The following is a 12,753-nucleotide window of genomic DNA, read 5'->3' as shown; positions in this document are numbered from 1 at the left end:
AAGATGATGCTCCTCCATGCTCCGGCAGAGGACTGTCCCTATGGGTCATCACGTCCAATGCAGGGCTTTGGACCCTGCAGTGGTATTCATGATGTCAGGACCTTAGACCGATGTAGTGTAGGGGAGAAGACACTATGGGAACCAGTCTAGCAGTGCAGAGGATCAGATAAGTAAATCTACTTTAACAAGTTATCAAGACCTAAATGAGCAATTAATCCTAGCAGTGTGGACTCAGCCCCACAGCAAAAGATTATTTTTAAGTTTCCCAGAGTTGGACTTTAAAGACCAACTATGGGGAGCTAAAAGAATAAAAAAAGATACTGCTGCAGTGGGGCCTTCCCACATTTCAAGAATTAAATGCTAGTTAAATCTAGGGGTCAAATAATAGGCTGTAATACTTACCTTATTCCTCCCTCTAGCAGCTTTCCTCCATGCTGCGCAACTGGTCCACCGCACTCTCTAAATTAAGGTGCTTCAGTCAGAGATCGTAAGCAGTCACCATCATGTACAATGCAGGACCAATAATCCTGCACTCTAGGTGAGGACAACGAGGGCCCATCCAAAAACCTGTAATGTCAGATACAGGAGAGAAGTACTGGGGGAGCGAGAAATAATATTGCAGCCTTTTCCCCTACCTTCTAGACTTAAAAAGAAAAAAAAAAAAAAAAAAAAAAAAAAAAACTTTCATTACATTTTTAAAACTTTTATTCAATCTCAAAGGGGACCAAGTGCATATAGAAAGTTGTCCCGTTTGGATCAGTCTGCTCCCTAGACTTAGAAGAACGCTCATTACGTTTTTTAAACTTTGATTTGTTTCATCAAAAAGGGACCACGTGCTATATGCAGTGGCCCCATTGGAGATTAGAAGCCCTAATTTTTCTGGCTGCAGCTCTACCCTATTCTTAAACCCAAATTCAGCCGCCAAAAACAGGTATAGATATCAAAAATATATAGCATAGTATCTCTCTCTTACTGATAGTAATCCTATCCTGTATTCACCAAATGGTTGTCTAAGGACAAGCCGCGGGAACACCATCATTACACAGCTCTGGGAGGTTAGGTGCCTTTACTTTACATAGGGCAAGTGGGTCTGGCTTCACTAGCGAACCCAAAAATAAGGAAGACTGTATAACCTGTTGCAATGTATGCTTACTGTAACGACACCCCGAGTATTAAAGGGGTTAAAGACGTTTAGGACATTCCATTTCCGAACACAAAAGGCAGATACCAAACACTCCAATCAGCAGAACAAGAAACCCATACGAATAATTCTTCCCCCCAAGTACGAGACAAGGCTCTGTACGGAGGGTCAAACAGGAATCAGACTCTTTATTAGAACCCAAATTACATGTCTTTATATACAGTTAAAAAGGAGGTTCCCCCCTCCTGCTCATATTACTCTAACAATACAACTGTAACCAGAAACCTAATTAACATGAACTAGTTTACTAAATCATTTACCCAGACTAGGCGACTCAGAGACATGACCTTTAGGACAGACTTGTGGTCACCGAGCTTCACACATTTGTATAAACACAGGACACCTTCTCACAATAGCAGGAGCTAATTACAATTAACAATACAAACAGTGATCTCCCCCCCTCCTCAGCCTAGTAGGCAACAAACTATAGTAGGAGTAGGCTGTCCGGCTCCTATCCAGTTCTAGAGGCCAATGTGATCAGCTCTCTCAACTAATATGTTGAGTTCAGAATCAAACAAACCAAGAATAGTCTTTACATATATCCTGGGAGATATTGTGGATAACTTTTACTGTCCCATTTTAAGTAATTCAATCATATTCCCAGGGTTCATTCTTTTCTTGATCACCCTGCGCCCAACAGTGACTCCCGTCACATGGCTCCCTCCTTGTTGGACACTCCGGCAGTCCCGGCTTGATCCTTCTCAGGTCAACTTGGGGATGTCCGGAACTAGGAGGCCGGAGTGACGTCTGTTTGGCGGGACAACCCATCAGCATTGCCATTTTGCTTAACGGGTCAGTAGCTGATAATGAAATTGTACGGTTGCAGGGCTAATCTCCACCGCAGCAACCTGCCATTGTCTCCTGAGACCCGGTTAAGCCAGACCAATGGGTTGTGGTCAGTGACTAATGCAAATTCCTGTCTGTACAAATAAGGGTTCAACTTTTTAAGGGCCCAGACCAGGGCCAAGCACTCCTTCTCCACTGCCACATAGCTCACTTCCCAGGGTAATGGCTTTCTGCTCAGGTATGTGACAGGGTGTTCTCCTCCATCCTCCCCGATTTGGCTCAGCACAGCCCACAGTCAAACATGGAAGCGTCTGTGTGGACAAAGAAACCTTTCTTAGGTACTGGGGCAGCCAAGACAGGGGCATTTACAAGTGCTTGCTTGAGGGCTAGAAACGCGGCTTCACAAGCTGGAGTCCACAGGACCTGTCTATGTAACTTCTTTTTCGTCAGGTCAGTCAGGGGCTTGGCGATAGCACTATAATCAGGGACAAAACGTCGGTAGTACCCTGCAGTCCCCAAGAAGGCTAATACCTGGGTCTTAGTACAGGGTGTGGGCCAGTTAGCTACTGCCTCTACCTTGGCTGGTTCTGGTCCCCACACCCTACTCGGTGTCCCAGGTACTGCACCTCCGCCATACCTAGATGGCACTTGTCTGGTTTCAAGGTCAGGCCTGCGGCCCGAATCTTGTCCAGAACCACCCCTACGTGAACCAGGTGCTCTTCCCAAGACCCACTGTAGATCGCAATGTCATCCAGGTATGCACATTCAAAATCCTGAAAGCCAAACGAGGAGACTATCCACCATACGCTGGAAGGTAGCCGGAGCATTTTTCATCCTGAATGGCATGACCTTAGACTGGTACAGGTCAAACGGGGTAACAAATGCCGATTTGGAAATAGCATCCTCGGCCAAGGGAATCTGCAAATAGCCCTTACACAGGTCTATTGTAGTTAAATAACGTCCCCTGGCTCTACGATCTAGCAGTTCGTCTACCCTGGGCATCGGGTAGGCGTCAGTGGTGGTCTTCTCATTGAGTCGCCTGTAGTCCCGTCTTTTTTAGGCACCAGGACTACAGGCGAGACCCAAGGGCTGTCAGAGGGCTCACTGACTCCTAACTGAATCATCTCCTGTATCTCCTTCCGCATTCCTTCTCGGACTGCTTCAGGGATACGGTAGGGGGGCTGTCGAAGGGGTGCTTGTCCAGGGGTCTCTACCTTATGCACAGCCAGGGTCGTGTAGCCCTGTTGTGGGGAGAAAGCCGCCTGTTTCTCCCACAGAAGCCGCTTAGCCTGTTCCATCTTTGTGGGGCTTAACCGCCCCCCTAGCTGTACGAGGCTAATGAGGTCAGTCTGGGGGTCTCTCTCTAGTAAGTCAGGGAGGGGTAAAATTTCGGAGTCGTCCGCAGCAGGGGCACATACTGCAGCAACATCCTCCTGCCGTTCCTGATACTCCTTCAGCATGTTCACATGAAAGGTTCGCTGGATTCTTGCATCTGCACAGCTGGCAATAACATAGGTAGTATCACATACCTGGGACACTACTTTATACGGGCCCCGCCAAGGTGCCTGAATCTTGTCGGTCTTCACAGGCTTGAGCACTAAGACCTTCTGCCCAACCTGGCTGTTTACACCCGAAACACCTGATGGGTTCTGAGTAGTCCTGGGAGTTAAACCTGGGCTGCTGAGAATAAGTGCCCACTGGAGGTGGTGCTGTAGTGCGGTACGACTGTGGTTGGTAGGCGCCAGCTGGAGGGGGTGCCGCTGATCGATAATCCACCCAAGCTGTTGTCTTCACCACAGAGTTATCCAGTTTGCGGGCGTTTGTGTATTCGTCCGCCAGGCGAGCTGCTTCAGGCAAGGTGAAAGGTTTTCGGTCCTGGGCCCACTATCTGACTTCTGGGGACAGCTTGTCAAAGAAGTGCTCCAGCAGGAACAGCTGCAGCACCTCTTCCCCGGATACTGCTTGGCATCCAGCGACCCAGTGGGATGCCATGCGGTGTAGGCGGCATGCCCACTCGGTATATGAGTCTCCAGTCTGCTTGCTCATCTCTCGGAACCGCCTCCGGTGTGACGGCATACCTGGCCAAAAGTGCTTCTTTTACCAGCCCATAGTTCATAATCTCCTCGTCTGGGATGGTCCTGAACGCTTCACTGCCCCGGCCGGACAATTTCCCAGACGAAATGGTAACCCGTTCCTCTGTGGGCACCTGCTGTAGGGCACATTGCCGTTCAAAATCGGCAAGGTACTCATCAAGGCACTCATCAATCTCCCCTTCTGTTTCGATTAAATGTTTAAAAGCAGCAAAATGTACCTTTCTCCCTTCAGTTGGTGCTGCTGTGACTCCTGCTGCTGCAGCACCTCTTTGCTGTAGCCAATTTGCCTCCACAGCTGCTATAACTCGGTCTATGATCTCCGCTGTAGGGTTAGGGCCATAATGTGCTAGTCTTACGTTAACAGACCGAACAAAAATTGCCTCTTCGGGTGTCCTGTCTGTTACGCTGGGCCTTTCGGTTGTGTTGGGTCTTTCGGCTCTATCCATTTCGACTAGTTCTGCGATAATGTCCCTCTTCTTACGGTTGTTGGCCGGTCAGCCCTGGTTCTCCAGTAAGTCCTTGAGGGTAGAGCGCTTTAGCCGTTCATATTGTGCTTCCATTGGCCTGTGTCCTCTTGTAGCTGTCCTTTTGGGCTGTGGGAATCATCCCGCTGCTAGCCACCAATTGTAACGACACCCCGAGTATGAAAGGGGTTAAAGCTGTTTAGGACATTCCATTTCCGAACACAAAAGGCAGCTTCCAAACACTCCAATCAGCAGAACAAGAAACCCATACGAATAATTCTTCCCCCCCAAGTACGAGACGAGGCTCTGTACGGAGAGTCAAACAGGAATCAGACTCTTTATTAGAACCCAAATTACATGTCTTTATATACAGTTAAAGAGGAGGTTCCCCCTTCCTGCTCATATTACTCTAACAATACATCTGTAACCAGAAACCTAATTAACATGAGCTAGTTTACTAAATCATTTACCCAGACTAGGTGACTCAGAGACATGACCTTTAGGACAGACTTGTGGTCCCCGAACTTCACACATTAGTATAAACACAATTACAATTAACAATACAAACAGTGATCTCCCCCCCTCCTCACCTAGTAGGCATCAAACTATAGTAGGAGTAGACTGTCCGGCTCCTACCCAGTTCTAGAGGCCAATGTGATCAGCTCTCTCAAGTAACATGTTGAGTTCAGAATCAAACAAACCAAGAATAGTCTTTACATATATCCTGGGAGATATTGTGGATAACTATTACTGTCCCATTTTAAGTAATCCAATCATATTCTCAGGGTTCATTCTTTTCTTGATCACCCTGCGCCCAACAGTGACTCCCGTCACACTTACATATGGATGAGGCTTAACAACCATTTGGTGAATACAGGATAGGAGTACTATCAGTAAGAGAGAGATACTATGCTATATATTTTTTATATCTACACCTGTTTTTGGTGGCTGAATTTGGGTGGTCCCCTCCTCTTGTTTTGCCTCTTTAAGTGCTGTTATTGTTGGACACAATCTACTTGCACTGGAAATTATCAGTAATTGCGGTCCTCAGTGGAGGTTACACATGCCCCCTCCTTCAGTCATTTATACACATATATTGATCGCGATATCTGAAGCTGGTCTCCCGGTGTAGATGTGTTGTGAGTAGTCTGATGTGTGGTGTTCCCTTGATTTGATTCAAGGTCTATCAGTACCTACCCAGTATGTCCTGAGGAAGCTACAAAATTGTGAAACGTGTTGACAAGCAATGTGTGGAGGGATCGTAATTTGTTACACAAATTATATATATATATTGAATTCCTTATTTACTTAGGATCCTTCACAATAGTTGTATTGGGTATCTGTTGACCTTGTCTAATAATAGGGTGTTGTTTAAGTGTTTTATGTAATTTTAATTGATTTGATAATAAAAGACCTTTTTCAATTATTTTGCCTTGTGATAAGTCCACCTTTTCTTTGGGATATACTCTCAATCCTTATGTCACGGATTCACACGCCCACGGCTACTAACTAACCGCGACATGCGTTCCGTGACCGGGGTATATGAGGAACTAAGGGAATAAGGGGGAACTTATACTGCGCATGTAAGACTGGCTGCGGTACTTTCACAGCCTACACTACCTTTGGCCACCACTAGAGGGAGACTCCACTCCAATCCAGCTAGCTGACCACACACAGGCAGATACAAATCTTACATACAATCTGGTGCACTCTAAGGGTTGGGGAGCAGTCTAGCAATTACTATACACTTCTAGGGTTCCTCCAGATATCCTGCAAGCTTTAACCCCGGTGTTAATCACTCTTCCCACTGTCCCCACACCCACACACCAGACACACAATAAACGATAGCCTGCCACCACCCAACAGTTTGTCCGCAGACTGGTCTGCTGAGCCACCACACACACAGATCTCTGTCTGGAAGATCTGTTAGCTTACAATTTGCATGCAATCTGCCAACACACAGTGCAATTGCATACCGATTGGTACGTAACTTAAACCGAGTACTTAGGCACTAAAATACAACAACCTCTCCAGAGATATGAGTCCTAGCTTAGTACACAGAAGTCACTTATTAATTTTATCATTTAATATCCCGAAAGTGGGCAGTGCATAAAAGATATACAAAGAAAAAGGAGTTACGAAAAAAGATACAAAAAATGCAGAAAGACACACAATTGGCAATTTGCTATGAAAATAAAAAGGGATAAAAACAGAAATAAACTTTACCCAAGTCTATTTGTTAGTAGAAGCATACTGGAACATGTGGGAACTCCCAAGTTTCGAACTGGCTTCGTGGAAGAACAATGTCCATATCTCAGGCTACCCAATTTATTGAAATATGGATGCGGGCTGGACTTTAGCCCTTGGCCAATCAACCCTGGGGGGTGTTCCTGTCTCAGCCCACAAATGTTTTGTGTTCTGAAATGACCAGAGTCAAAATGGCCCAGAACAGCGCTGATTGCTGGGTCATGGATAGGATTCCCGATACCAGCGCATCAGTCCGATCGCAACAGTACCAATCACTGCCTGCCTGCCGCAATCAGGCGCTATATAACGGTTTTGTGTGGTTCTTTAGGATTCCACCTCTGCTAAACATGCAGAGTTACATGTACACGTAACCCATCAGGTGTACGATCAAAAGGAATTATTTTCATCTCTCTGCCGGTAATATTTTAGCTTTTATGAGAGATAAAAATGGTTCCTTAGATCTCTTGATATTAATCAAAGCTTACAGACTGTCCGGAGCCTTGTGAATGCCCCCTGCAGATCCGTGTAGCCAAGATGACTAGCAGTTTTCTTTGAGCCCCAGGAAGGTGGCAATCTATGTTTACTCTAATGGGAACTTTTATTGGCATCTAGGTGTCACTTCGATCCTAGAAAAAACTGTCTATGTCCTTTTCAAATGCTAATGAAAGAACATATGTGCATGACTGACATAGAATACTATATTTTTAATAACCCAGAATTAAACTACATCTACAATTACACTACTTCTACAGATCACCCCACATCTAGTTAAGGCAAAACTATCCTACGCTTATATTTTCGTCACACCTTACATCTGCTTTTTATGCAGATTTTACACAGCATCCCAATTGTTTTGGAATAGGGGTTATACACTTGAGGCATATCGTGAGTGCTAGCTTTCACATTCGCTTGTGCATTCAACCAAACTGTCAAGTCATCAAATGGCTGGTGTGACAACTTATTGCAAGTGCAGTATCATGGCAACTGCAGGTCAAACAAGAGGCTATAATGACTGCCTTTTTTAGTTTAAAAGGGTGTAGTTCCACTTTAAATAAACATTTTAAAAATTTCTTTCTGAACACGTTACGTGTTATACCCATATTTAGGGTGTAACATGTAACAGGGTCAGCATCAGACCCCTTTCCCCCCTCCTTGTGGCAGTGATCCAGGGATCTTCACTTTGTACTCACTGCCACAATTCAAAGAGAGCGCGGCCCTGTGGGGCTCTGCCCACAGATCCCTATGAATTCATAAACTGCAAGTACTGACAGCCTTCGTGGCTGTCAGTTTGTAGTTCCCAATAAACTACCACGGCGCTGTTGAGCGCTGTGGCAGTTCTTTGATTCTGTCAGTGTGAAACTGCCTGCCCGTATGATGTACGGGCAAACAGCTTATACTGGCAGTCTGCAGGAGACCTGCATGTTATCAGCGATCTGCTGATCGCTGGTGCAATGCTTTCGAGGCTCCTGAAAGAAAAAATAGTAAATGCACATTTTACCTGCAAAAAAATGTCCATTTATTATTTTTTTGCTAAAAGGTGAACGTATCCTTTAATGAACATGTAATTCTTGCAATGTGGGGGTGGGTGGCCCATTAAAAGAGGTTTTTGCTGTAATTCCCAGACTTGATCTTAAAGTGGTGGTAAACCCATATCCCAAAAACAACACTATTTTGCACAATTTAGCAGATAACAGTTATACCCTGTACTGCATTTGTGTATCTGTGAAAAATGAATCCTCATTTGGTTGTAACCCTGCCAATCTGTGGGCGTGGCATAGCACTGGAGCTTGGGGGTGTAGACGTGACATCACACTACGCCCCTCTCGTCTCAACATATTCTCTTCCTCTTTCCCAATCTTTTTCTGTCTCTCTCTATTTCTATGTCTCTCTCCGTGTCTGTCTTTCTCTCTCTCTGTCTCTCCCCCCCCCCCAACCATAAGGACTCCAGAAATCACAAAGCAGAAGCCTCATCACATCCTCTAACATGCAGCACACATTCTGGCTCTCCAGGTCAGATTACACAGACACAGTGGTGTTGATTTACTAAAACCGGAGAGTGCAATATCTGGTGTATCAAAGGTACAAAGATCTGCAAAGGTACTGTTTTTTTTGTTAAAACTTAATTGAACAAGTTAGAAGCTGACTGGCTACCATGCAGAGCTGCACCAGATTTTGCACTCTCCATTTTTAGTAAATCAAACCCACAGAGTAGCAGGGACACACCCCTTTCTCACAGCTCAACGGGAACGCTACAGCAGATCTCCTCTCTCCTGTCACTCAAAACAGAAGGGGAGGGCCATCCCAATTTTTTTTCTGGTGTGGGCTTTACTCTGTTTAGAACACCAGGTCGGATTGCTGCTGACAGGGAGTGCGGACAGATATCAAACTAAGCTCAAATGCTTTCTACTGCTGATCTTTATTCAACTTACAGATCATATTGTTTTTCATTTTTCAGGTTTACAACCACTTTAAAAATTGATTTATTTTATTAATTTGTTACAAAAAGAAACTTAATAGTTTTTTTTAATTCAAAAGCTCATTGATTCTGAAAAAAATGTAGTGTGATTTTAAGCTTAAGGCTCGGTTCACACTGCCACAACTTGGGGATCCCACATTTGAGACCCCAAGTTGTGTGACATGTGAAATTCCATGTTAGTCAATGAGAGCTGTCTTAATTAGCACTACTGAAGTCGCTCCGACTTTAGAAAAGGTTCCTGTAATACTTCAAGGCGACTTCTATCCTTGGGCCTTGGGCCTATAGACTAATGGAATTCGCCTCCAAGTCGGATCCTCATCTACATTGAAGTGATTTAGATCCGACATTACAGGAAGATTACCCAGGCATTTCTTGAAAGTCGCTTCAAAGTTGCACCAAGTAGTACTGAAATCGCCAGCAAATCGCCTGGCAAAGTCACACTTTTCAGTTGCGGCAGTGTGAACCGAGCCTTAAACTAAGCCACTTCTGTGGAATGGTGACTTTGTAATGTGTACTAAACAAAGTAACTGTGCATTACCTGTTGACACGCCGGGGACATTTATCTGGCTTGATATCAACCTCATAGTGGTAGACGTCAATCTTGGGAATGTCGACTTCAAAGTAGTTGGCAAGAAGTTTTATTGGCTTCCCGACTGTGCCAATTCCAGGTCGGCGTGGGGCTTGGAACACTTGCTGTAATGGTGGAACATACCCAGTTTGGGCTGCCATGTGGAAAAGGAAAGAGAAATTACTAACAATGCTGCAGAACACGTTGAAAACTTTATCTCTGTAAATAAAATGAGAAATGCAACCTAGAGCAGAATGCAGCCTAGAATGCAACCAGGGTTCCATGGATCCCTAGGGTTCCTCCAGAGGTTGTTAGGGGTTCCTTGAGCAATGAGCAAGTTCTGCCTCTCAGATAAGTTCCCACTGACACATTGCCCTTTTTAGTTATCTGTACGGGGGCAATTCTTCCCAGTGACCACAAGTGTAAGGAGCATTCTTCCCATTGACCATCACACTAAAGTATCATGCGTTGTAAATATAGTAATTTTTAGTAGGATTTCCCTGAGGCTGGACAGTTATTTGAAGGGTTTCTCTGTGTTAAAAGGTTGAGAAAGGCCGGCCTAGAGAGACAATTTTCAACAGAAAAAGGGGAGGTGTCTATTTTATTTGTGTATAACATTTCTCCATATGTCCCAGCTTCCAAGGATGCAAAGAGATGAAAGCAGACCCATTAAAGCAATAGCACTGTACTTTGGAAACCCTGAAGCTAAAAAAGTTTTTTGAATATTTCGCTCTTATTTCACAATGTTTAGTGGTCATTAAATTTGACATGGCAAATTAACATAATTCAAAGCTATTTATATAAATTAATAAATAGATGTGATTTTACAATGTATTAAGGCACAAATACCATCTTTTAACATAATACAATAAAATTCATGTGGGGAGTCATTTGAAAATTTTATCCACAGTAGCCTTATATTTCCCAAAAAAGATGCACACTACTTAGTGCAACTCCATATCGCCAGACACCAATATTTAAATCAGAATAGGTTTATTCCCGTAGGAACCTTCAACTTTACTGCAAAAACTTCTTCAAGGTCCACAAAATACAATTCGGCCAACATCAGGACACTTGGGAAGAATCCAAATACCACTAACACACGTTCAAACTAAAGAAAAACAGCAGCGCAGACACTAAAATAAATCTATGGCCAGTTCTATCACCATTAAAATACTTACATATTTTGGGACATGAAGTAGCACATGATGTGAACAGATGCTCTCCTCTGCAGCTCCGTTGCACTCCTCCACAATCTGGCTCTATCTTGACCTAGGATCTTGGGGCTGCCCCCTTGGACCTTTCTAAGTCCCCAAAGGCTATTCTACACTTTGGGGTCTGTTTGGTGGATTTCCAAGCACAAGCAGCAGCCTCCGGTGAGAATGCGTATCAATCACATCCCATTCCTGCCAAGATGGCTGTCACTTCAATGCACAACAAGGCTTGCGGCCATCTACAACGGAGCTCTTTGGTGATTCTGCAGATGTCCCTTTACTTCCCTCACCAGCTACATTGGCTGAACCACACATTATCTTGCAGACCTCTCCCAGTTCAGAAGCGCTGGAAGGAGAAACAAAGACAACCCTGTCGGTGGCACTGATGATCATTTAGTTAAACCATATCAACGTATTAGGGAAGGTAGAGGAACTTAAGATACTTTGCTCTTCTGTGTCACAACATGTATAAGATGACAGAAAGGGTAAATGCTACTGAAAAGCTGGTTAGTGACTTGGAAGATGTTGTTAACCCCCTTACTAAAGTCACTAGACTTAATAGCCTCCCCAAAAGGGTAGAGGAACCAGACTCTGTTGCATTCCTGAAAAACTGGCTTATACAAGAATTAGGTCATGACCACCTCTCTCTTAGTGATTCATTATAGAGAGAGCCCCTAGGTTCCTAGGCAGACCCCTACCCCCTTATCTTCTAAACTATCAGGATAGAGAGTTTATTCTGAGAGCAGCCAGAATGAAAGAAATCGCAACCATTAAAAGATAAATTTCGTTTTTTTCTTTTTTTGCTACTCATACTTACCTCGATGGATGGAGCATCGGTCAGATGCTACAGCTGTCCCCCGGCGTCTCTGCACCGAGAACCGAGCCACCAAACACTGCTGCTGGCTTGGTGCTCACTCCTCCCTGAGCAGAGCGATCCTGACTATCAGTCAGCATCGCTCCTGGTCTGCTTCTCCACGCTCATTGGCAGGGAGAGGCCGACTCAGCGGCTCGCTGAGACTGCCATCAATCAAGGCAGCTGGCAGATCCAGACTTGGGAAGTCGGAATGACGCGCTGCCACGACTGATGGCAGTGATGTCAGCGGAGAGTGGACTTCAGACCGCTCTCCGCTGAAAACGGGTCACAGGAGTGCAAAACGGATTGCACTCCTGTGACCCATAGGAGAAGTCCAACCTAAAAAGCTCAGGCTGGACTTCTCCTTTAATAATGCAGTGGTTTCCATATTTCCTGGCTACTCATGTCTGTAAACTCTGTGCACAGTTCCAGCTTGCTAAACAGAAAGTGAGAGCCTTGGACATGTGCACTGATATTCCCTGCTAAATTAAAAGACGTATACCAAAGGCAAACTCTCCTTTTCAGTACAGTGGAAAGTGCCTTGACTTAGGAAGAACTCTACCACGTCCAATGAGATCTGCCCAAGGACTCTATACCACCTATACTCTCAATAGTTTATTCTATCCTTGAGGTAGCAGGCCCTTGGGTCTTTCTTCATCTACATAGGAGGAGGATGCTTCTTATAAAGTTGCTCATTCATGTGCCTTTTGGACACATTCCCTGTCCGGAATTGCTGTTACTGGATTAAGTCCATTCCATTGCAGTTGGGTTAGACAGGGGAGTTCTACATTGTGTGTTATTCTATGTCTTTATTCCTGTTTAAGTGTTGCATTGTATGGCCGGATGTTTGT

The 12,753-nt window shown here is 44.7% G+C and overlaps 1 protein-coding gene across 1 annotated transcript in view; it reads right to left on the bottom strand.

Moving 5' to 3' along the window:
• Positions 1-12,753, bottom strand: part of LOC141128353 (protein argonaute-1) — a 221,424-nt gene that overhangs the window by 107,518 nt on the left and 101,153 nt on the right. The window contains exon 2 of the mRNA XM_073615597.1: positions 9,806-9,989. Coding sequence (XP_073471698.1) covers positions 9,806-9,989 — 184 coding nt within the window. The remainder of the gene's footprint in view (positions 1-9,805; positions 9,990-12,753) is intronic.

The sequence above is a fragment of the Aquarana catesbeiana genome, linkage group LG02 (genome assembly GCF_042186555.1).
Source record: "Aquarana catesbeiana isolate 2022-GZ linkage group LG02, ASM4218655v1, whole genome shotgun sequence".
Lineage (NCBI taxonomy): Eukaryota > Metazoa > Chordata > Amphibia > Anura > Ranidae > Aquarana > Aquarana catesbeiana.
This window is presented reverse-complemented; position numbering and strand designations above follow the sequence as displayed.